Consider the following 25847-nt stretch of genomic DNA (forward strand, 5'->3'; position numbering starts at 1 on the left):
GATAGGTTACATTACAACAGCAAGACAAAATATACACATTTGGACCAAAGGTCCATTCATTCGTTTTTTTTTTTTTCAAACTGCAGAAATCTAATTATTAGGCTGTTCACCTACAATCAAACGAGTAGAACACTTAGGATATGCTTTTGTGAAATTTTATAAAATATATAGAGAACGAAAAAAAAAACGTTATTAACCGGTTTTGTGGATTTCAGAATAACGTTTCGGAACAGTTGAAGACCATTCTGTTTTCGTTTCCGTTTCCGCTCCTCGTAAAATTCTGTTCGTTTTCGGTTTTCGTTTTCGTTCCTTGAACCGGTTCGGAGCCCTGCTCAAAACTGTCTCACTCACACACAGTCACCAGCATAGAGGGGCTCACAATGCACTGACCCCCATGGTCACTTAAAGTTGTCAAGGGAGTAAGGTGGCTGAGTAAACCTTCTGTGAAAGTAGGGACGTGAGGCCCTTACCTTGAGCAGGTCAAGTGCTTCTTGAGGGATAGAGACATTTGTGATGATGAGAGGGAAGCCCAGGTGGTTGGTGAACCAGAGGTCAACGAGGTCACTGCCTCTATGCTGCTGTCTCAGCTGAAACAGGGCTGCCAGGTGAACACCAGACCTACAGAGAGAGAGAGAGAGAGAGAGAGAGAGAGAGAGAGAGAGAGAGAGAGAGAGAGAGAGAGAGAGAGAGAATTATATTGGACATTTATTCATTATTTATTTCCACTATACTCCAGTGAAATCCACTTACAAACTGCACTGAAGTGAAGAGGTGATGTCCAGAGAGAGATGTTAGTGGAGACTGACCTGTGTGTGTGCGGCAGCCCCCTGATGGAGGCGTTGCCCAGGAGCTGCAAGTTGATCTGGCTGGAGCACGTTCTGCTTGGAGCCACAATGGAACCTGACACAGAACAAAGGACAAGGGCACGGAGATCAGGACCAACATACCTGGGGCCATTTCTGAAAGGATTTCTTAAGAGTGTAAAGTGTAAAGCAATCATCAAGTAAGAGTATCAAAAACACTCACTTTTACAGGACAGTGAGGATACATGAGTGAAGTTGGTTGCAGAGGTCCTCAGTAGAACTTGGCTGAATTCAAGAGCGCTTCCTATTTTTGATAAGAGCTGGATATCCTATAGAAAAAAGAGAGACAATTCACTAAGCAAGGGAAACATAAACCATACACATTATGTAATTCCAATTCTCATCCTTGGGCCATTTTATTATCTCACACAGATGGTCACCTACCTTGACAAACAGCTTTTTTGTTCCAGCATTCAGCATGTAAACATCTATTCTGGGAGCTGTAAAGAACAGAGATGACAAACTTTAATTACAGCTTTAATTACAGTTCAGTAGAGTCTGGTCAACATTGGAGAACCAAAGTGGAGATGCAGTACTTTCAGTCGTCCATAGATGGCACACCCCCCTACCTAAAACAACTTTCCTCATATCAACGTGTCGGAACACGTAGCACTTTTTGACATCACAACATTTTTTATGTGCCTTTGCCAAATAGGTTATGCATGGGGATGCCTCCCATTTCAGACACTCCGGCAATACAGCAAAACAAATATAGACCTGCAGCCCCTACAAAGATATGAGTGTTGTGGAGAAATGCCATAAGGATATTTCATGGAACAGTAACACATATTGCATCAGAGAAGTTAGAGAGAGCTATGAAGTGGATTATGTTGAACCATAAAACTGAAAATGGATGACCGTGGCCATCTATGGTGTATTTCTTTGTTCTATCTGATATGCACTCGCATACATTTGCGACGCAAATGTCCCTGAGTCATTGGCCTTCTCTTTCACAGTCTACAGTAAGTGGGATGACATCATCCCGGCTGGGCTGGGCAGGGCCAGTGCTGGTTGGGCCTGCAGGCGAGGCGGAGGCTCCGGGCAGGAGGCGGTCCGTGGGAGGCCCAGCCGCAGGGCTCCAGCTCCGCGCAGCGCGACTGGACTGGACTAGTGGGGAGTGCAGCATTGCAGTGGTCCTGCCAGGAGAACTGCTGAGCTGTCAGCTAATGCAGCACAGCCAGGCTGCAGGTGAGCGAGCGCCTGTCTGGTCCTTTACGCCGTCTTCTCGAGAGGCTCAGGGGAAGCAGGACACAGATACCTTGTGAGCCTAGTTCACACAGCTAGTTCACTTCCACTAACCTAAAGCCAGTTCACTAACTTCCACTAACCACTGTTAAATTCTAATACGAATACAGTAGTTCTATTAGTATTGTCCCAAACCAGTGCTCACTGTTGCATAATAGCAATTAGCAACAATTTTATTAGCAACTATGATAAAATGACACTCCAGCCCACAAACATCCATGCTGTTCATTAATTAACCTACTGTCTCCTGAAAAACAATATAATCGCATCTTGATTTACTGTAATGTCTGAAGGAGAGCTTTAATGTGAAGGTGCAAATGAATGTGAATGCACTCAAGCCGCCTATTGTTTTTTGCCAGCACACTGTACGCATGCTCCATTTGCCTCCTCCCCCGTGGGTGGCGTGGGTGAGTGAGTACCTGTGGTGGTGGTGCTGGGCGGAGGGATGAGGAAGAGCACCATGAGGTTCTCGATGACGTAGGGCTTCAGCTTGTCCAGGTGGGCCTGCTGCTCCCCTCGCTCCGACAGGCTGATCAGCAGCGAGAACATCCCCTCCTCCTCCTCCGCCACAAAACAAGAGCCCTGGTGAAAAACACGCATTTCCGGCCAGGTCATCGTCAGCCTTGTCATCAGGCTACGCACATGATCGTTAGTACAAAAATAAGCTGTGACGCTCGGCATCCTGTTTGTGTGCGCCACGTTCACTCCAAAAATAGTGGGTGCCAATGTTAGAAATGCCACGGTCAGGGGTTTCCAGGATGCGCTGTGAAATGGCTTGTGTGTAAACAGACGTGTGGGTGTGAGTGCACGGGCTAATGACGGGCCACGTGCCTGATTGACTGACAGAAGTCGGAGCGCCCAGAGGAAGCCGGGGTGACCCTAGCCAGTCAGGTCATTCCAGCTCTACTGGCTGCTCTCTCGGTCTTCGCCGTCTATCCCTGACTTGACACCCTGACCAGCACTGACGGATCACGCCCAGCAGCGTAAAGCCTGCCGCTAACCTGTCTTGCCTAACTGCAGACTCAACTGTGACTTAGAGCCTCCGTGTGAATGCAGCACTGAATCCATCGGTGCAATTACACAAGTCAGAATGACTCTACGGGATTAGCATTACACAGGGCACTTCCCTTCCTTGTATGCAATACTCCCTCCGCACAGCTCATCCATCCATACTCCCACATCCATGAGGTCTATGACACTTATGGCGACAGCTGACAGTCTCACGCACAGTGATGACATGTGTCACATCAAAAGGCTGGAGATCTGATCATGAGGAAAAGCGGAAGACACATTGTTCCGGTGTAACCATTTCTATCACATGACTTACTATGACTATTCAAAAAAAAATTCTAATCTAATACACTTCAAAAAATCATCCCTTCTATAAGTATAAGTAAGTATACTCTTCTGATCCCGTGAGGGAAATTTGGTCTCTGCATTTATCCCAATCCGTGAATTAGTGAAACACACTCAGCACACAGTGAATACACAGTGAGGTGAAGCACACACTAATCCCGGCGCAGTGAGCTGCCTGCAACAACGGCGGCGCTCGGGGAGCAGTGAGAGGTTACAGTAGGTGCCTTGCTCAAGGGCAGCCGTGCCTACTGGTCGGGGTTCGAACCGGCAACTCGGTTACAAGTCCGAAGCGCTAACCAGTAGGCCACAGTTGCCCTCTAGTCCTCTAGCTCAGGGTTGGCTAACCAGTCCAGCATGAAGAGCCAAAAAAAAATTCCACACAACTCAAAAGAGCCGCACAACAAAAAAAGATGCCCACACTACAACAGCGTCTTAGGCCTACAAAAATAGATCTTCTCTTTTCATTTATAGTGAGACACTTGGCAGATGCTACAAATTATCGTTTTCAGGAATGAGTAGCAAGCAAGAAAGATATGACAAACATCACAAATTCCCCCTCACTGAATGACTTATTAGCATGAGAAATGCTCCAATGTAAAAACTGATATGCTGCCAATGTGACCGTCAAATGTTCCGTCTAATAATAATAATAATAATAATAAAGCTTTATTTGTATAGCACCTTTCATACACAGAATGCAGCTCAAAGTGCTTTACATTTGAAGCATGTAACACAATAATAGTCAGTCAGTCATTATCAATCACTTTTCTTTGCTGTTTATGATATACTCAGCAACATATCAAAAATATAGAAAATGACATCATAAGACTGGCAGCCTTAACCCTCTTACCCCCCACAAGCACGCCATATGGCAACTGTGGCAAGGAAAAACTCCCATATTCCAGGAAGAAACATTGAGCAGAACCTGACTTAATAGGGGAGCCCATCTGCTTCTGGCTGGCTAAGCCTCCAATAGTAGCAGATGTAGAATAATCTGAAAATGTAGTCTACAGGATAAGATGAGTTAACTAAAAGCTTTCCTGTACAGGTATGTTTTCAGATCTTTTTAAAATATTTACTGAACTCGCCTGCTTGATGTACAGAGGCAGGGTGTTCCATAGTTTGGGGGCATAATGGATAAACGCGCTTCTCCACTTTGTTTGTGGAGCACTTTGGCAATGCATTAAAAGATTAGAATTGGATGATCTAAGTTTCCTTTGTGGTTGATAAGATATTAAAAGCTCAGAGATATATGAAGGTGCTATGCCATTCAGAGCTTTGTAAGTAATTAACATAACCTTAAAATCAATTCTATAGGAAATAGGGAGCCAGTGCAGTTCAGCCAACACAGGGGTGATGTGTTCTCTCTTCTTAGTCTTAGTTAAAAGTTTATCTATATCAAAATCCAATCGTGCTCCTGATTGGCTGGATGGTGCCTTGGTCTGAGCCACTTTCACACAACTAGGAGAACGCCAGTGAACATGAACACCAGTGTTTTTCTATTATTATTTATTGTGTCTAGTGTTCAGTAGCCTACATTTTTTAAAAGAAAACGAGTCTGCTTCTATGACTGACGTCTATATAGCCTACCTTTACCTTGTACTTGCAAAGGTCAGTGCCTTTGGGAAATGTTCAGGTTTGAAGCTTTATGCATCAGTTAAGTCTGGCATACCAAGTACCAAACTAATGTGTAGAACACGTTTTTTTAATGGTGTTATTTAGGTTACGTTGACATATTAACCAGAAAGGCTATGCTAGCCTACAAAAAGATGAATCCTCCTTTTGAATGTATGTGTTCCTCTTTCTATTTACGCTTAGCGTCAGGGTTTTCCTGGAACAGTATCATTACATCAGGCTAAAGAAACAAAGTCTGCTTCTTTTTGGGCTAGATTCCTATCCATAACATGACGGTAAAATTATTTTAATTTAAACATTGCAGCCTAACTATTGGCAGTACTATCAACTTATGAAAAGGATTTTAATTTACCAGAAATAATAGGCTATTAAAAAAACCCCCCTCTAAATCCAAGGAGAAGTGAGAACATCAGTTGAGCAGCCGCGAGCCGCACAAGAGGAGGCAAAGAGCCGCAGGTTCGCCACCCCTGCTCTAGCTGTCTGTTCTAAGTGTGCCCTCAAAGCATAAACAGATTAATGAATAAAATAAACAATAAATAATAATAGAAAAACACTGGTGTTCATGTTCACTGGCGTTCTCCTAGTTGTGTGAAAGTGGCTCAGACCAAGGCACCATCCAGCCAATCAGGAGCACGATTGGATTTTGATATAGATAAACTTAATAACCTGTCGCCAGTATTGCCAACTGTGCCGTCAATCAATGGCGTAGGTTTGGTCTCAGCTTTGGTGGGAACACAACTACTATTGTCACAATACCAAAATTATTGTTTTAATACCGATACCAAGTGAAGAATTTGATTTGATTTTGGGGCCCCCCACCACCTTGATGCCATCACTAATATTGAATATTGCGTGATCATTCACATCAGTGGTGATCCAAGACTTTGACTGACCCTCCACACACACACACACACACACACACACACACAGAAAGTGATGGCTTATGTCATAGGTTTCTATTTCATATTTTGCAATTCATAGAAACTTTATATATTTTGTTAATAATTTATAGTATTTTATGATCTACATAATTACTAATAGCTAAACATATTTAGTAATTTGAATACATCATATTGATGTTTAAATTATTAGGCTACACTTTAATGTAATCACATTTGTAGTGTGTATGTCTAATTGAGTGCCTGTCACTTTAAGAAGAACATAAACGTAATTAGCTTTCAGTAGTAAAAGTTAAATAGTTGCGCATAGTGCAAGGATATGTGGATTCAATTCATCATGTTTTCTAAAAAAAAAAAAATGTTCAAAAAACTAACAAGTCAAAGAAAATCTTTCTGGGATCATAGAAGAGATAAGTGTCTCGCAAGTTTCTATAAGTATGGAAATCCACAATAGTTTATCTTATATTTCTTTGCATTGTGCAGACTACATTCACAAATACAGCCTACATAAATAGACTATAGAATATAGAAACAGGAAAATGTTTCGGATCCATTGTTTATTGCGACTGCAAGATTCTAACTTAAGGTGGCCAGTGACATGGTAACTCTATGTGACATATTCTGCTGTGCTACATGCGACTGTCCGTGCTCCACACTCCTAATCAACATGACTTCTAACCTTGGTTGAGAGATTACAGAAGCTAGGTTTAGCTGTGACAATATCCTGGGTAACATCCTACTATCAAGAGTTAATGCCATTTTTCACAGTAGAATTCACATTTGAAAGCCTGGTCATGTTAGGCTACCAGTTGTAGTTGCCAGTTTGTGTGGCTAGTTATTTTGCCTACTTAGAATCTGCAAAATTAAAAAGCTTTGTATGTCCCTTTTCGTCTTTGGTGGCATAGCTGATCTACAAAGCACAAAAAGGGGCAAAAATGTACATGCTGAAGGGCAAAGGGAATATTAAAATGTGGCCTATGTTGGGTTATGTATTGGTAGAGAACCCTGATAACTTAGCCTACCCGACACATCTGCTCGCTTGTCAGCCAGTGCCACCACGAAGTGAAGTATGCTTTGACACTTTTGTGTGTGTCAGATCAGGTGTTTCTTTTACTGCCGTCCTGGCCATCGGAATCAGTCCAAATAGCACAAAGGAGTTCGCTAAATTGGTGGGGACAATTTTGTCATCTCAAAATATTGATGGGGACTAATACCTAGCCATCATAACGTGCTTAATTGCCTACAAGTTTCTAGCTTCATTCTGAAATTGATAATAAAGGGTAAAAACTGGACTGTGAACTGATTATATATGCCAATGGGAGACATTTTGAAAAGCATTCAAGATACATGATGACATTGATCAGATACAGTACCTGAGGATGGCTGTACACATGTTTAGGCAAACTGCAGTGCAGCAGAAGTCCCAGAATGGTTATATTCGAGGCCTCTTCCTGGGAGGGGAGAGAAAACCAAAAGCACATGAACTAATTTCGTTTAATCAGATCAGTGATGCTATCCCACAGGTAGGGGTCTCCTTTACCAGTACACTGCAGTGTTAAGGTTTGGGATATGCAAAGGGAGTTGCGTTGCATATGCGTTGCATTGTGAATGGTAGCTGATACCATTACTCTGTGAAGGATCATTTAACCAAAGGAAAGCCTTGTGTGCTGTGCTAAAAATCACAGACTGTAGAGGCACCATTAAAACATTAACGGCAAACCAAGTAGCATATCATTCTGTTCCTTGTTTGTCAACCTTTTAGCCAGAAAAACCTAAAATGTTCAAGTCAGTCATGCATGTCAATCTACTACTGACTACTGTTGACTGATACAAGCTTCCAAATATGGAACAAAGGCCTTAGTGCACACCTCATTTGAATACTCTCTGAAGAGAAGTCATGGAACCAAAAGTAGAACTGGAACAAAAGTGCCGGTTCTCTTTGGCTCACACAGAGAGCAAGCTTCTCCCATGAGATCACTGGCTCTTTCTGATCGTTCCAGTACAGAACAGAACAGACCGTGGAGCTGGGACGCACTAAGCCTTCTCAGAATGTCATTTCCAGGCCTGGTCAAGCCTTTGGCCACCAGGGCCGTCATATAGAGGACATGTCCCCCAGCATACGGAACTAGAGGGAGACTGTGAGCCACTTCCCTTGTAATCAGTAACAGTACTTACATATGTTTTGTCATGGTGTAAGACAAATTAGTTTAACTGCTTTCACTACTTGAATATGTACCATTGTCAGTAAAATGAAGGGCATATTTACACTGGCATAACCCCATGTGAAATTAAGTTATGGCATTACACTTAACCCCATGTCTGTCAGCAAAGACTTAATATGGACTTAATTTCCCTCATTATCCAAATGACTATGGTTAGAATTGGGACTGGATAAAGCCACAGACACAGGTAGGGAATCCTTCCCTTCAGTCTCTGTAGGCTACATGGGATTAGATATATGTGGCAAATATTTACACAGTTTCCACCAGTGCTGTTGCTGTAGAGCGTCTGGCCAGATGGGTATCTGTGTGCATGCGTCAGCCCAGCTCAAGCAGCACAAGAGCTCAAAAGCTGGTGTTGTCATAGCACTGATCTCTTTCAAACAATGCAAAAGTTCAATTTCAAATGGGGCTGGGGGGGCATCTATATTTAAACCTGTTTAAGCGCACACGAGATCAGTGAAGCCTAACCACAACGCACAAAAGTGCAAACACTGCCGTCAGTTGATATTATCGCTCTAAATATAGCAACATTAGATCCTTTCACTTGAATTATGCTAAATTATCCTCTCAGCCTCTGAAGGTGAGTTCATGTGTCCTAAAAAAAATTAATTAAGTAAATTAAGTAAATTGTCCTAAAATTGTTGAGAATTGCTCTAAAACTTAAACTGTTTACCATGTTGTTAGTCGCTTTGGCTAAAAATGCGTCAGCCAAATGTAATGTAATGTAATGTAATGTAATGTAATGTTTCCTGACTGTGGGTGTGGCGATAGGCTTGTAGCTTGTTCTCTATCGGAGGCAGCAGTAGCAGCAGCACAGTAACACAGCCATGCGTACTGTACTGTACAATCTGTTCTGGAGATGATGAGGCAACACGATATATAGCTCTGCAGCTTCACCTCAAACGCCTGACATTTAGCAACCTCCACTCACTTCCTGTTGGGGAAGTGCATCACCAGCTAGCCCCATTTACACATTCACTAGTGTGTGTGTGTACACATTTATAAGACGTGTATGTGTAAGTGTGACATGTATGAGTGTGAATGTGACTGTGTGAGTTTATGTATGCACAAGATGTGTAGGTAGGTGTTTTATGTAGGAGAGCCTCATTTCCTCTTTCTCTCATGTCAAATCTGTAAATGAGCTTGTGTGTGCGTGTGTGTGCATGTGTGTATCAGTGGCGATATGCGCATGTGTTTGAACTGGAGACAGTGGTATGCGTCACTGCCTAAGGGCTGTTAATGTGTGAATATGAGTGTGTGTGTGTGGGGTGATGGGTGGATTTAAAAGCTCTGGCATTGTGTTGAGAGGGGCCTCAGTCTTACCTGAGTTTGTGTCAGTTTAATGCTCTTTATATGAGGGGATATTAGCACACTGTTTTTTAGGTGTTCTTCTCGTCGAGAGCCCCACGGGACACCAACACCAAAAACCTGAAATGGAACATCAGAGAGAGAGTCCTCACTACCAGGCCTCCAATAAGGACAATACGAGGAGAAATGCAGTGCTGTTTGTTTTATGGCTAGTACGGGAGATGGCAATTCACCTGGTATGATAAGACCCCGTGGGTAGATGTATTAATAAATAAGGAATTCTCTACATTTCCCTCCTCTGTTGGAAGGAAAATTAGTTTAAATGAAGTCTTCCCTCGGGGTGGAATCACCTGCCGAGAGACAGAGAGAGAGAGAGAGAGAGAGAGAGAAAGAGAGAGAGAGAGAGAGAGAGAGAGAGAGAGAGAGATCACATGACTAATCACATTACAAACACCATGAGAAAGAATATAGAAAATAGATATATTCAATTACATGAAAATGTAGTGTAGAGTGTAGCATACTTTAAAAGGAAAGAATGTACTGTTCTAGGCAGCCAATAGCAGTGGGAAGACTATATTAAGCGGTGCATTATTTTCAAAATGGCCTTCAATGCTGTTGCAGTTAAAAAAAAAATGGCTAGCGTCAGAGGTTACGATCAGTTTAGTTCTGCTGTTTTGTGAGAGGAAGAGGACAAAAGACAGAGAGTGAAAATGAAAGGAGGAAGTTGGTGAAAGTCAGATACACGCTACTGAGCAGCAAAAAGAGAAGTGGAGGAGGGGGAGGGGAAGACAGCGAGGCAGGCCAGGGACATACTTACCCTTTGATGGAAGGAAGGCATGTGAAAATGTCTACTAGATGTAAATATTGACAACAGAGTCAGAGGCAGCTCTGGGCTGGGGTTGTGTATGTATACAGTTTCAGCTCTTGGCAGCCCCAGCGGCCTGCAGGAATACATATGGAAGAGAAAGGTCTCAATGAGAGGCATTATCTTGTGTTTTAGTAACTGCAAACACCTCCGAAAATCTACACACTTCTAAAGTCTACCCATCTTAGCAACAGATTCCTAGCAAGTGAACGTGACGAGTGGATATCACACTGGCACCGCAACGTAAATGTAACACCTCCTGGAGCGGAATCATCAGCTTGTAGCAGAGAATAGGGCATTAACCAACTGCATACTGCAAGGACCGCCTCACATAGCCTATTCGAAGAGGTATGCAAGAGGCTTCAGTGATGTGACCACATTTCACGTAACCTGTTCGCTCTTAGCAACTTCCCCCTCGAAATAGCTGTGCATGCAGCAGCCCACAGGAAGACAGTGGGTGTGCTCTCTGACCAGAGACCCAGCTTCCACAACATGAAAGGAAACAAATGTCATGCTGCAAACTAAGGCCACCGCACAACAAAGCACAAGGTGCTAAAAAAAGCCGGCCGACGACATTTGGGTGCAGGTTGACCATTAGCAGCTTGGCTCTTTACCTTTTGATGTTATGGAGGTCAAAGGGAGCCATCAATGTCAAAGAGGTGCATGAATGCCAATATGAGAGGCATTCGCTATAAAAGTGGCCGCAAGGCCCGTATCAGATTCTGACAGGGGTGCTCCGCGCGGCTCAGGAGCACGCTGGAATGGCCCCGCGACCTACGGCTCAGCGGGTCAGCCTCCATGTGTGAATTTGCAACGGCCATCCAGCCAAGCCTCACACAAGGCAGGTAAAATCCCGAGACTTACTTTTGGGCAAGAACAGGACTTTCTCTGGGCTTCCTTGGAAGTGATCTCTTTTTTACCAGAGGTAAACCCCCCCCCCCAGTTGGTAAACAGGCAGGAGCATGTGGCTGTGAGGACAAACAAACTGATGTAATTAGAAGATAAGGTAAATAAAGGCCTGTTTGTTCTCTGTGCTGGCTCAGGGTGGAAATGCACGCAAAGAGAGAGAGAGAGAGAGAGAGAGAGCGAGAGAGAGAGAGAGGGGGAGAATGTGTGTGTGTGTGAGAGAGGGAGAGAGAGAGAGAGGGGGAGAATGTGTGTGTGTGTGAGAGAGAGTGAGTCAGTGAGAGAGAGAGAGAGGGGGGGAGAATGTGTGTGTGTGTGTGTGAGAGAGAGTGAGTCAGTGAGAGAGAGAGAGAGGGGGAGAATGTGTGTGTGTGTGTGAGAGAGAGAGTGTGAGTCAGTGAGAGAGAGAGAGAGTGAGAAAGAGAGAGAGAGTGAGAGTGGTGAGCTCCACACAGGGCTGTGTAGTCTATAAGATAACAGATTTACAGCTTCAGTTGGGGCAAGGGGAGAGAACACAGGCCTCTGCACAGGACTCTGATGGCTCTGAGTGCTCAGCCAATCCAACATTGGTTTGGGTCACTCCTTTAAGAATAGCCTCCTTTTACCACCACTTGGAACAATCTCACATGGCAATCATTTGAAAGAGTACAGCCCAAATTGTTAAGGTACTATTGAGAATGTACTATTTTAGGCCAAGCAGAAGTGAAAATGGCTGCTGCTCTGTGACCATCAGTGGTCGGCTTAGCCAGTAGATTTGTTGGACATTGCATTAATCATCACAATGATTGATTTAACATCGGCAAACTATCTAGCTCATGACTAAAGGAGAATATTTGCACTAAAGACTGGAGATTACAAATGTTTTGTCAACTGTTGTACTGTAGGTTAATGTGACTGCTTCATTGACAAATGGGACCTTCATAATAAGCCACACCTTTTAATGAATCTTTAATTAAACGTGACGTTCACTACCACATCCTTATGTAGAGAGCATGCGATTGAGGAGAATTCACAAAACATCAACTGTGTGCGCGTCATGTCAATGCTTCTGAAAACAAGCAGTGCGTAGTAACAGACTGTCATCCAAGTCCAACAGAGCTCCTGCTATTCTAGTTGTTTTTGGAGCCCGCAGGAAAACAGCAGAGTTCGTAACCTCTCCCTGATCCTCTCCACACAGCCCATGAGAAAAGACAGACTGCCATATTTGGCAATTCCATCTGCTGTCAAGCATGCTCTAAAGAGCCCTATTCTGTGCAGCCAATCGGCCTCAGTGTTCCACACTTATCACCACAAATACATGACGCTTGTTTTAACACCTCATCAGTCATAATGCAAAGCAAACAATGCCATAGACTTGTCAAATGCATTTGTCATAATTAACGGGAAACAACTTAGATAGATAGATAGATAGATAGATAGATACTTTATTGATCCCCAAGGGGAAATTCAAGACAAACTTGTTGGTTTGTCTAAAATGTCTGAACAGTATAAGGGCCTCATCATTTGAAGGAAATCCTGGTAGTACACATACAGTATTTTAACTAGCTAAATATTACAGCATTCCCATTTTGGAGGGTTTATGAGAACAAGACTGCAACCATCACTTACTGTGTTCCAAACTCTAGAGCTGGAGGCTGGAATCGGAGTGGCCTTCCACTCTCCCGCCCATAAAACGAAGAGCTGACCGAGACAGGGAGAGAAAGAAAGGGAAGGGAGAGAGAAACACAGTCAGTTAGTGGACAGTTAGTTCTGTCCATACTCCATAACGGATCAGTAGTCATGCATCAACTCCTACTTCAGAGTGCACATATCAACTTCTAGGGCAAAAAGGGTGGTCAGGCCTGATCCTGGAACTCAAAACCCATCAACGTCTGTACATTTCTTGCTATAATGCTAATGGTATATTAATGTCAGTGCATGGTTAAAATGGGGTTGCTTTAGATGAGGGAATTTGTCAGCAATGAACAATATCAATGGAAGAATGAGTCAGATGGTTGCAGGGTGTAACACAGGCTTTCTGTGGAAGGCAGTGACTCGGTGATAGGGGTGGTCGATATATATCGTCTGCGATAATATCGTGATTGTTGTTTTAACGATGTGCAAATTTACATTATCGAGTATTTAAATTACTTATGGGGAAAAACACTCGAAATCACGCATTGAAACCCCATACATTCACTAAATCCAGGAGGTGTAGCCTATGCGAGAGAAGCCCCTGGCTGCAGCAGAGCAAGTGTCTATTAGCATTAGTTTCTATTCAGTAACTTGGAATGTTAGATGTACTCTGTTGGTCTGCTTAGTTTTACAGTGAATCCTAAGTAAAGGTTTTTGAAGGGAACTTCAGCTTCAGACTTTCTCTTGGGAAACTGTTAGGCCTACTCATCTTCTCTAATGTAGCTGGCTAGACCATGTCATTGCCACACACACACAAGTGGGGGCAGAATTGGAAATGTGACAATGCATTGGTTGATTTGGTTAAAAAGTCACAGGTTAGGTTATTATTGTATTGATGCTATTCACAAATAATGAGCTGTAAAGTAACTCAGACTTTTACAAATTTCTTTTAAGGGATATCGACTAATTATCGTTATCGTCAAAATCACAAAAAATAAATATCGAGATATTATTTTTTTGTCCATATCGCCCACCCCTACTCGGCGATCCTCCTCACCTGCTGGACTATGACCTGCTTCACCAGCACACTGATAAGACTGCGGCGGTCGCTACAGAAATTACATCATAACCTCAGCACACAGGCTGTGTACATGGATAATAGTCTTGAGCAAAGGCCAGCGGAACACCAAGCCAATATGCTACCAGTTAGTGTGCCTTTCCTTCTTGAGGCACGTGTATATCAAGGCAACGTGCATATCAAGGCAACGTGCATATCAAGGATCAGACTGACACTTCAAGAACACTGAAGGACACAGGTCAATGGGGAAAATATCCCATATGTCGACAGAGTTGAAATTAGTTGGGTTGCCCAATCCATTCCACCCCCAAGGGCAGACCCAGGTTTCTGAAGAGATGGGTAACATATGGATATTCCATTTAAAAGAAAAAAGGCTACCTTAGTTTCTTTATTGATCTTACTGCTTTAGCAAAGAAATCCACATAACTGATGTAATATTTGTTTCTTGGTTTGTAAGACAATTGTGACAATAGTGGCTTGTACAGGATGCTGCATTACCACTGCTTTCAGTTAACTTGATCTTGAGATCCCAAATTCTCAAGTTGAAGAACAATAACAACAAATAAGTGTGTTTGTGTGTGTGTGTGTGTGTGTGTGTGTGTGTGTGTTTTTAGTTACTGCCAAAGCAGTAGTCATGTGGGAGCAGCAGCTGCAGCTTTTATTGATAGAGAAGCATACCCATCCTAAGTAACCAAGTGTGTGTGTGTGTGTGTGTGTGTGTCCTTTTTCTCCGAGGCTCTGTTGATAGAAGGTTACTGCAGCTGTTCTGTCAATGGGTGGGAGATAAAACTGGTCAACACCTTGGAGGCAAAAAAAGAAGCGCTCTTGCAAGTGACCTGCTGCTCTGGGAGGAACAACTGGACAGTGAGTGCAACTCTCCAGTCACTACAGAAAATCACCACCACACTGGTTCCACAGCCACATCATGTGCTCTGGTACTTATGAGCTAGCATGGATGTCTTTATTGGCCACTGTTATCATTTCAACTGAACCATGAGAGAACTGAATGTGGAGAGAGATCTCTGCATAGTGCTGCTATCCTTAACCACCACAGACTGTCAAAGACTTGTCCAAACTTTCAACAGCTGATAGCCTTGACAGCCAAGCCCACATAGCTTAGGAGCCATGGTTACTACACCAGCAGAGAGGGGCAAGACCAGACACAGCACTGGTCAGTCCAGTCCAGTGGTAAAGAAAAGAACTGAATCGAAAGCTTTGGTGGCGAGAGGTTCCCAGTCACTCAGAGACAGTGTTCTGTTGCTGTTCTGTGCCCACACCACATGCAGCATAGGGTCATGAACATGCCCACTGACACTCAGGTCAATGGGCAAAACAGAATGACCTGGAAAGCATGTTGGGGTGGCTACCTTTAGGGTCATTCCACGTCAATTCAACCAGGACCCACACACTTAGGTCTCAAAGAAATTCTGAATGCACCATTGACATCAATATGTTTTGTATAGAGCTACCACAGGTTACTCTATACAACCACAGGTGGCAGTGTGGTGACTCTATATAAAATATATTGATGTCAAGGGGGCATTTTGCCCATGTTCAGGGTGGAAAATAAAAAAAGAAAGATTTGCATAAGACAAGTCAAATTGGTGTCCCTTCAAAAAGAAGGGATCATGGAGAATAAAGAAAAACATATTTAAAAAATCTTTGTATATTCCCAAGGTGTTTGGGTGCTCTGAAAATGATAACCAAAATGATTTTTCAGACTTGTGAGGTCTGCTGTTCAGACCCTGAAGGGATTTGTTTTCTGTTCATTGCTTTTTGTGAGAGTATTTCTACTTATCTCAAAATAAATCAAGAGCCTATGTTGAGTACAAATATGTCTTCTGAAGGCTTAAACAGAGCCCAGCCAAAAACTCCAATAAAATTTGTATCAACTTTGAGGGACAGCTATGACCATGCAGGATTATCCAGACCAAACGTGACGATTTTGCTACATACTATTCCTATTTATGTACCAGCATGCAAAATTTGAACCTCCTACATGGTTTAGTTCTTGCACTGTGGGCTTGTGAACTTTGACAAAAAAAAGAGGCCGAACAAAATCGACACCCCCCCTCCCCCTGTAAAACTGGCTGTATCTTGGAAAGCATTGATCTTACATAAGAGTAATTTTACAGTGTGTCTCCTGGGTAACATAGGTACACCTGGTAATTTTTTCAGAATTTTTTGAGACCTAAGTGCGTGGGCCCTGATTGAACTGACGTGGAATGACCCTTTAACAAACACAGCACAGAGTTTTGCAGTGGAGGGAATTCCAGCCATCGGCCACAGTGAGCATGGGGTCAGGTAGGCCTTTCAGTGCCCGTTGGCCACAGTGAGCATGGGGTCAGGTAGGCCTTTCAGTGCCCGTTGGCCACAGTTAGCATGGGGTCAGGTAGGCCTTTCAGTGAGCATGGGATCAGTGCCTGTTGCGACTGGACAGGCACGGGCCGCCTGGCCAATAGCAGAGACAGAATGATGGGGATCAGTTTCCCGGCAGTGGAAAAGTTCACATCCCAACCATGTCATCATCAGCAGCGAGAACAGTGGGTTATGGATGCCCCGACACTGATGGATTAGCGCAGAACCTTCCACACCGCTGGGACACAGAGGAAAGGGCAGCCCTGCGCCACACACCCAGTGAGGGAGTCGTAGATGGTCAGTAGGAAGCCCAATCCTTCATTAACACCAATGCTGGAGCGTGCGCAAACACACACACATGCGCGCAAACACACACACAATGGTTTTCACAGCAAGGTCACACTTACTCTAGAGTTTTCTAATGTGTCAGTGTCTGATTAGCCAGGTGAATCTGGCTGGGAAAATTCACGCAGTGAATAGCGACTGTTGATTCATGCTGAACCCATTTACTTTCATTTATTTCTTCAACTGATGATTTTTGTTAACAATGAATTCATCTGCAGAAGGCACATCTATTTGGGAAAGGTCATACTGAAGCATGCAGTCAGCCCTGGCATCTTTCAGAAATAACATGGTGAATTATTTCAGCTCTGGTATGCTGTGTCAACCAAATGTCACAACCTCTCAGTTACAACAGCCCATTGGGAAAAAGCTGTTTGAGAAGTCGACTATCCTTTAAAACCGTGAGCTTAATGTTCTAGGAGGGGTTAGACTGTAAACGCTGAAATGATGCTTTGTGCTCAATCAGTCTCTTGAAACCGACTGCATATCAGAGACAGAAACCATACCGGGCACCATGTTAGATTCTAGAGACTGCTTGCCACTGCACAAACACAACACTACACTACAAGTAACTTCCTTTACATAATTCCAACTTAGTGCTTGAACTGGACAATAGCAATTTCCATCACTGACCTAACCATGTTGCACAAGCATGCATCTCAATCACATCCAAAATTTGTTTATACTCTCACTAGGCAGAGGACGTCAATTCTCATGCTGTGACTAGCAAGCTATGTATTACTGTTACAATTGCTTGCTCAGAGCAGTGTTAGCATTGCATAATTTCACAAGCTCAAAAAACACAGAGGACATGTTAGAGCAACTCTCCACCTCCTCAGGCTAATAACTGGGATTTTTCAACCTGCTGAACATGCAATGTCATACAGTGTTTCCCACAGAATTTAATTATATTTGTGGTGGTAGGTTTGCAGAATTAACTTGAATGCAACAGTTTTTAACAAATTGTCGCAGCGATGCTAACCAGATTTAAGTACAATTTAGTAAAACCTGGAAAAATCATTGTGTGGTGGTCAATATTGATATTGTGATGGGCCGCCACAAATAAGTCAATGTATGGGAAACTCTGAATAATAAAGTCATCAGAGGAAGCACCTTTTATTGAATTAGTTACACACCGTACAGGACAATATTTGCAGCGCTACATTGGCTTATTGCTTCTTTCTCATATTTATGCATTTTTAAACATCTCAAGTCAAGAAGTTCTTAGTTTCACATGCAATCCCACTACTGCCAAGCCATCACTTAGATCAGGGGTCTCAAACTACTGGCCCGCGCCCGGCCCAATTCCGGCCCGCGACCTAATGTCAAAAAATAATAATGTAATTCGGCCCTTGAAGGTATTTTTAATTGCGAGAAACAACACCACTGGTTAAAATAGACAATATATCCAAGTACGGTGACAAATCCCATTTGTACTCTCCTCCACAAATTGAAGCAGAAATAGGCTGACACCAAATGTTGGAGGCAGTGAAGTGGTTGAAAAAAACGTTCACGTGTGATGAAGTCTTGGGTAGGCTATGTTCTTCACCTATTCTGATTCTGAAGGAGAATATCTGCCTTTTGGGATTTTGATCGACTAATGACAGTGATCATCACGGTGCGTCTGTGAATGGAGGTGCGTCTTTGCGTGTATACGACGGTGTCCACTAAGCATACCATGCTTATTTCGACCCTCTGCCCAACATAGCTGGAGGTGGCAGTGGTAATCGTGAAGATCGTGTCCATAATGGACGTGGCAGACAGCAGGGGTAGTAAAAATAGGGCTCTGAAGAACTACAAAGTCACCCACGACAGGAACTGATTTGACCAGGCTACTTTATTGTAGGCCTATAATAACGGTTTGTGGTTATATAGGCTAATAATAGTTTACTCTTATTATTAGGCCTACTGTTTTCCTGTTAATTTGTTATATGGGTAATATGACAAAAAAGAAAGTAAACCTGCTCAAATATGTTCAACATCCAGTATTTACTGAAAGGTGCATAATTTGAGGTGCTTGCCATCCAGTGGCAAATTAGATGGGTAAATTTACCCCCTTCATAAACTTTTGTTTATACTCAAAGATTTTTATATTTACAGTAGGACTTTATCTCTGACCACTTTCAAACCTTTTGAATTTTTGATGTCAAAATCCAATGGTGTTGTTTTCTTAACCCTGGCGCCTAAAGTTTGTCATGCAGGTTTAAATAAGTTATGAGAGGTAAATATTTTTTTATTTGGTGTGAAACACAAGCATACCTGTTTTTATGCTTTTTGTTTGTTTTTATAATTTGTATTAATATTTATTTCATCATTATTTTGTTTATAAGCTAAGGTTGCTAGCACAGGTATTTTAGTTTGAGACCCCTGACTTAGATAATAACAACACGCTACATGTGAATCCAGCTATAAATATCTACCGTTCCCAACTACCACTCCATATTAGTTCTTAAACCCTGAAGAATGTCTCTTCTCATGTGCCCTACAGGCTGCTTGCCTAAAGCTTACAAGCCATTCTGCTCAGAGATCACAGAGAAATGAGAAAGAGAACAGAGATGGCTCTAATGGCGTGGGGTGCTTATTTCCTGCATGGGTAGAAAACAGGAAGCAGAGGGCAATTTGAATACTGCAGGGAGTGGCTGCAGCGCTCAGAGCTGCCAATCCTGCAGCTCATCTGCGCTCTCCGCGAGGGAGGTAATCTGTGCTCTGATCTCGGCTAATCGGGTCGATCACATTTCAGCCGCCTGACCGGAGGGGAGCAGAGTATATAGATGGGCCAGATGGAGCCTTAGCCTTATGGCTCCAGACACACTGAAAAAGGTCTTACAATTCGGATCATAATTTGGAGTTAAGATTGTCTATTGTAGATTTGCTCATAGGGGTTCAGACCAAATAACACCAAGGTTGAATCAGCCTTAATTTAAAACATGTTTGAACAGTCCCAGTGAGAACATCTCATATCAGATCATCTGTGGAGTCAGTGCACTTCTCCCAGATGTAAGCCTGATGATGTCTTTGTAACGTGTGTGTGCAGTGAGGTGAGGGTGTCACGCTGCCGCTTAAACCCCTCATCACCTGTCAAAGTCCTCCCAGCCGCACGGCTCTGAAGGCAGGCAGCGGACATGGCGTCCACCTCCCTCCCGACGCGCTCTTCTTGGAAAAACAACGAAGGCAGCTACAACTCGCAAGTCCCACAGGGAGGCAGGGGGGCCCTCGGTCATACCAGCGTACCCAAATTCACAGCCCTCCTTTGTTTCCTCTCGTCCTCCAGCTGCTTTCGCAAACCTCAGCCGTAAAACAGTGTTTGTGACGCAGTGCACACAGCAAATATGCCAGGGAGAGCGAAATAAGCAATAACTGATCCAGGCTGTGCAAGTGAGCCATCCACGGGGTCAACAACAATGATCTCATTGAATGTTAAGAATGGAACAGAACCCAAAATGGCAAAAGCCATAGTCCTGGGAGGCAGTGAAGTGGTTCAAGATGCTCCACATACTTTGCAGAAGTAAAAGCAGACTCATGCTTTATCTGCCTCAAATCCAGCAGTCATTTGCACCATACAGTAGTAAAACATCCAATAGGATACTAGAGATGGCCATTTTAAGAGATGCCAGAGGAAGTTGGATTATTATACTTCCAAAGCTAAGCAAAGAGCTACTCAGCCTGGTGATCATCTCATGCTGAACAGAACATGAGCTCCAGTTTTTAAAGGTTTCTGATTGGTAACTGGTTGACCAAACTAATCAGCAGGTCTTTATTAGGAGTTATTCAAGGATGCCTTCTAATAGGCCTTACATAACAAGCATGTATATTACAAAAAGCAATTTCAAACGACTGCCAACACCATTGAGCTCATTAGTCTCCCTCCCTGACAGAGAACACTCTACGTGACACAAAAAGCTACAAGCTACCACAGAACAAAAGGACAGTAAAGTGTCAGAGAACAGGGATTGGAGGAGAGACTTATTATGTGCAGACAATCTGCATTAATTCTGTTCAAATTCCCCCCCCCCCCCGTTCTTTGTTTTAGAATCACAACTTACTGTTGCTCAAGGAGGAGCTGCATGAGTGTCCCGTTTGAAGTGTGCTCTGCGAGACAAACAGCACCCTTCACATGGTCCACTGCTGTCTCCTCACATAGTGGAGGCCCATCACCTACTCGGCCGCCTCAGAAGAGTAAATGATCTCTGGCAGCCTGCTCGTCATGAAAATGCAGACGAGATGCCAGTAACACTGGTGTTTGTTATCTTTTGAACTGATAGGCACTATTATCTAAACTCTGCTGATACACTTACGAAGATTTGCTCTTTTTCATCTGCCGTAGTGCAAACACAGATTACTGCAGCACGCCGCACACCACACACACACACCATACCCACAACTTTGTAGGAGAACTTTTGAGAGTAAGCGCGGTCTTATTAGCAAACAGAACAGGCCATTGACATAATGTGGCAGTGACATAACGTGGAGTGGTCCGACCCTGTGGAGGCCTCAGGTGAATGGGGGTGTATCAGTACAGGCATTTAAGGGGAGCGCTAAAGGCTCCTCTAGTGAGAAGGAAGCTGGTTCCCTGGATTCCAAAGCAGACAGCACATACTCGACTGTTTGAAGCCTCAATCTACACGCACAACAATTACTTTACAAATAGCTCATCATCGTAGTCATCTGCTACCTTTCATTCAAAACTACAACAAAGAGTCCAACTTTAGTGGACAGGTTCACACGAAGCCTGTGCCATGCGTTTTCAAACAGCACAGAAGAGCGCACTGAAACATGGAGCAACTTGTTTAGAGTTGGAGCGTGCACTCCAGCAGACCCGCCCCGGGGCCAGGAGAGCAGAGAGGCTGGAGCTGCTATTTGCGGCTGGGTGAGTAAGAGCCTCCCTTGGCAGCGGGTAGGGAGAGAGAGAGAGAGGGATGTGTGGGCGTAGGACAGCAGGAGGTGTGAAAATTAGCACTCGGAGGGTTCATCTCCCAGCTTTTCACTGCACTATAGTGCTATAGGAGGGGTCTATAGACAGATATAGACAGAGATTGAGAAAGGACATGTTTTTTTTTGGGTGAGAGAGAACCCAAAGTCAAGAGCAACATGCAAACTTTGTACGTTTATTACAGTATGAAAAGCTGGTAAGCATACACCACATCAAAAGGAACATGCAAACACAAACACACACAGATATCGGACGCGTCTCCTTATCACTGACCTCATCAAGCAGGCCATGAAGTACAGGGTGTGCTTTATGCATTGAGAAAAAAAGAAAACCCACCACAGCTAACAGTGTGACAGGGCATGTTTGAGACGGCTTCTTTTTTTGTGGCGTACGTAGAGACTGAGTCAGCGCAGCAGTGAGCTCATAGGCAGCATAGAGCAGCCTTGGCAGCCACCGAGCCATGTGAGGGACAGGCCTGCCCGCACAACGCCCGAGCCAATCAATCACACAGGTTCCCTTATGGACTGGACGCTCCAGCCTCACTCCAAGCCCTGCAGTCTAGTGGGGCTTTGGTATGGCTGCAGCGACGGGCCGATCCACAGCCGGTCAGAGATGGACACACAGAGCAGTGGTGGCTCCGGTCCAAGCCGGGTGCAAGAAGCGAACTCAGTACACCCGCTACAGCTGATGGGGAGAACACATTTTATATGAGCAAGGGATTAAACAGCAGTGTGCTGAAAGGAGATAAGTGTCTTACAGCAGAGAAAGGTTTGGTGCGAGTCGGATAGAAACATAAGTACATGTTGCGTATGTATGGGTTTGCTTTAACACAGGCTAGCTTTATGAACGAATAACCACTAGCTTAAAGCTAAAGCAGACAACAGGGAGGCCATCTTGCTGTAAGTATATCAGACGCCCTTCATGTTTACAACCACAGGAAATTTAAAAAGGTTTCAAGTTACATTTTCAAGAAATGCATCTATTGTGAAAGCAGAAAAGGTAGTAGAGGCAATTAGAAACTCATTCACCAACATTTACAGTACTTTACAGTATTTCTGGAAACAATGTGTTGCCTGTTGACAAATCCAGTACTGCCAGCAATATTCTAGATCTTTCTCTGAGGCAAACCACAGATAACTTAACTGTTCACTTCCCCTTTCAGACTACAACTTTCCCAGATGGAGAAGCTGACCATCTATTGTAAGTGACAGTAGGAGGAGCAAGAGTAAATGCAATAACTTATCACCTGTCCCACAACAAAACATACACAGGAAAAACAAACCAACATTCTAAACACATTAACTACACAAATCTCTGCAAAGCTGCCTACAACAAAATGCATATCAAGCATGCATACCAAACTAGAATTCATATGACAAACAGAAGGCTTATCTAGTCTCTACTCTGGGTTTGGTAATTGCAGATTAATAATAATAAAAAAAAAGTCTTAATGATAAAAAAACCCGAATTGAATTGCCCATGGTAAGCTCCAAAAACAATTTACATTTGTTATAAATTTGTTTGTTTGATGTACATTTGTTTGTTTGATGTACATTTGTTATAAATAAATAAACAGTGTTGGAAGAGGGACTCTGGTTATTTGTTGGGCCTATAAACTTTTCTTGAACTTATTTTGTGGTCATGAATGAGTGAGTGAGACGTCATGACGCAGACACTACTTCTACTGCACGTCGCTGCTTTATTCAGCAAATGCTGATTTACATGTAAACAGGAGTATTCAGTTTCTGCTTCACATGAAAACATCTTATTCTGAATACTGCCAAAACCAGAATATGGTGTGCATAGAAACGTAGCCATTGTGTGGCCTTACATAACAGCAGTGCTGCACGGATGCTCTTTCACTGCTGGAAGTGCCAGTCGATTCTTAAGCTGTCAGACTGCATCATGTCACCACGCACCCCTCCCTGTGCCACCGCTAGGGTCAGAGGCGATATCTCTTCTCTAAGGCCAGACAGACAGACACACAGACACACACACGCGGCGTTCCATTAACATGATTATTGACAGGCTGCAGTTTAGAGTCAAAAGGGGCTGGTCTCATTGGTCTCTTTTCTTGTCAATAATATCCCGTTTCAAAAGTGGTTGGTGGCATGAGCAAGCATCTGGGTTTGTGAACTTGTGAACTGTAACACATAAAAGCAATAAACAAAGAGAGACATTTGAGTTCATCAGACCACCACCTGTACTAAAATGTAAATAAATCATTACCATGTGAATTTTACTATATTTCAAACACTAAGAAACGTAACTTTGACCAGGTTTTTCCACAACCCTTGCCTTAAGTATTTTTCCAAAATGTTTAAATGCTATTTGAAAGAGGTTACTGTTAATCCATCTCCAGTGAAGTGAACCTATAGAGCAGGATGTGCCGTCTGAGAGGGGGCAGTGTTGAACATATGGCTCGAGGCCTGTGGCATCTCAGGTGTGTGGGAGAATGAGGTAACACAGTAAGGCAGTGTTCTCCAACTGTGGCAGCTCACTCAAGTGCCCTCATCTGTTTGGTCAAGACCTAGGTGTGTTAGTGTGTGAGTGAGAGTAGGGGGTGTGTGAGAGGGTGTGCCCCAGCTCCAGCTGAGAGTTTGTTTTTAACTGGCTTGCAAAAACGCCAGTCAGCAGCACTGTTGACATCTCTGTGAGGTTCTGTCGCATTCAGTGTCTTAATGGTGAACTCTTCAAAAACATTTCCTACACAATCCTCACTAGGAAGGAAAACTGCCCGACAAGTCTGTTTCCAGCACGTGTGAGGTCAGACAGGCTTTGCTGTTATTTTCAAGGATTTCCAAAAGTGTCAGGTTTCAAATCTCAGCGTCTGTGAATAAACTCTTAAGGTGTCCCTATAGAAAAAAAAAAAACTCTCTTCGTGGTTGTGAACAGATACCATCACCAACGTCTGGATACATGCAAGCAAGCTACAGGCCAAACCAGCCACAAAGCCCAGACTCAACTGCATGGTATGTTCTCACTGTGTGAACTCGCTGAGGCTTTTAACCTTGCGGTGTCACAGTATTTAAAGGGTTTATTTCCAGTTATTTAAAGTTTCATTTCACTTCTCTATTTTCAGAATTCTGGCGGTTTTATTTCCAAAAGTACCAAAGTAGCACACATGGTCTGAGCTTGCCGTTTAATCCGGCTATGCACAACTCGCAGAGCTCTTCACTAACCACACAACTGGCCACTTGTTTTTGCCCAGCATATAAGAAACCAGAGACCTGTGCTAGTTCACTCACCACACAGCTGCTAGCAGAAGATAGCAGGGGCGGGTAGACAGAAAAGCTCAGCCCAGCACATATGTGGTTAAGAACTGGCTAGACTACTTTTTGTTGTTCTCAAGAGTGAAAGCACAGTGGTGTCTTCAAACACTGCCATCCATGGATGTGCAGGGTCAGTGAAGACATGCACACAAAATACTTCATACGCATTATGGAGATTTGGTAGCTAAATGGCATCTTTTATCCACCCTGTTTGTGATCTCAGGCTATGAACACTTTTCAAGGCGTGTCATAACTACACCATGCATAATAGCCTGGATGGGAACAACATACGTGTTTATCTATGTGTCAGGTACTGCAAATTTAAAATGACATCAAAAGTAGTTATAGACAAAGTACATATATGGTGTTGCTTAATCCACACTGCCACAATGAGCTCTTAATTATCACCCAAACTACCATTTCTATGCTTTATTTGTCATTCGATCTCTTATCATATCAAAAATACTACAAGGTCCTCGATGTCACGCTCAATTTTAGTGCATATGAATGCAAACCTATTCTAAATACATGTACACTTCTGTCTTCACCTGGAGTCATTATCAGAGAACAGTGCAGGGAGCTGGACTCAGTCCCTCCCCCATCCCAGAGCACAGCCTCAGAGTGCAGGGGGAGTGGTGGCAGTTAGTGAAGGAGCTGATAACCGTGGCCTGTGCGGGCAGGACCTTAGGAGCCCGCCAGCTCTACACCAGCACGTCGCCCAGGGTCTAATCCTGACAGCAGCTCAGACAGACTCAAGCAGTTCACAGCCAGCCCTGAGGACTTCCAAATGAGCCAGCTTGTGGGATAAAGGCCTTGCTGCCCCTGCCGCCGCTGGGATCATCAGTCTCTGACAACTGGTCAATTGCTCGCTTTTTGTAACCTCTAAGGTATTATGGGTCAGTGACTGACTGATGTACAGGAGTGTTTCCTACCTTTCAAAAGTACCAAATACAC

General features: G+C 43.6%; 1 protein-coding gene across 1 annotated transcript in view; it reads right to left on the reverse strand.

Annotated features, from left to right (window-relative positions):
• The window catches only part of tmem131l (transmembrane 131 like), a 44765-nt gene that overhangs the window by 13703 nt on the left and 5215 nt on the right, over positions 1–25847 (reverse strand). Inside the window, exons 5-14 of the mRNA XM_048250820.1 lie at positions 12908–12979; positions 10346–10469; positions 9762–9878; positions 9544–9648; positions 7372–7449; positions 2528–2690; positions 1248–1303; positions 1027–1132; positions 807–900; positions 471–618 (exon numbers count right to left, since the gene is read on the reverse strand). Coding sequence (XP_048106777.1) covers positions 471–618; positions 807–900; positions 1027–1132; positions 1248–1303; positions 2528–2690; positions 7372–7449; positions 9544–9648; positions 9762–9878; positions 10346–10469; positions 12908–12979 — 1063 coding nt within the window. The remainder of the gene's footprint in view (positions 1–470; positions 619–806; positions 901–1026; positions 1133–1247; positions 1304–2527; positions 2691–7371; positions 7450–9543; positions 9649–9761; positions 9879–10345; positions 10470–12907; positions 12980–25847) is intronic.

The sequence above is a fragment of the Alosa alosa genome, chromosome 1 (assembly GCF_017589495.1).
Source record: "Alosa alosa isolate M-15738 ecotype Scorff River chromosome 1, AALO_Geno_1.1, whole genome shotgun sequence".
In the NCBI taxonomy this organism is placed as follows: domain Eukaryota; kingdom Metazoa; phylum Chordata; class Actinopteri; order Clupeiformes; family Clupeidae; genus Alosa; species Alosa alosa.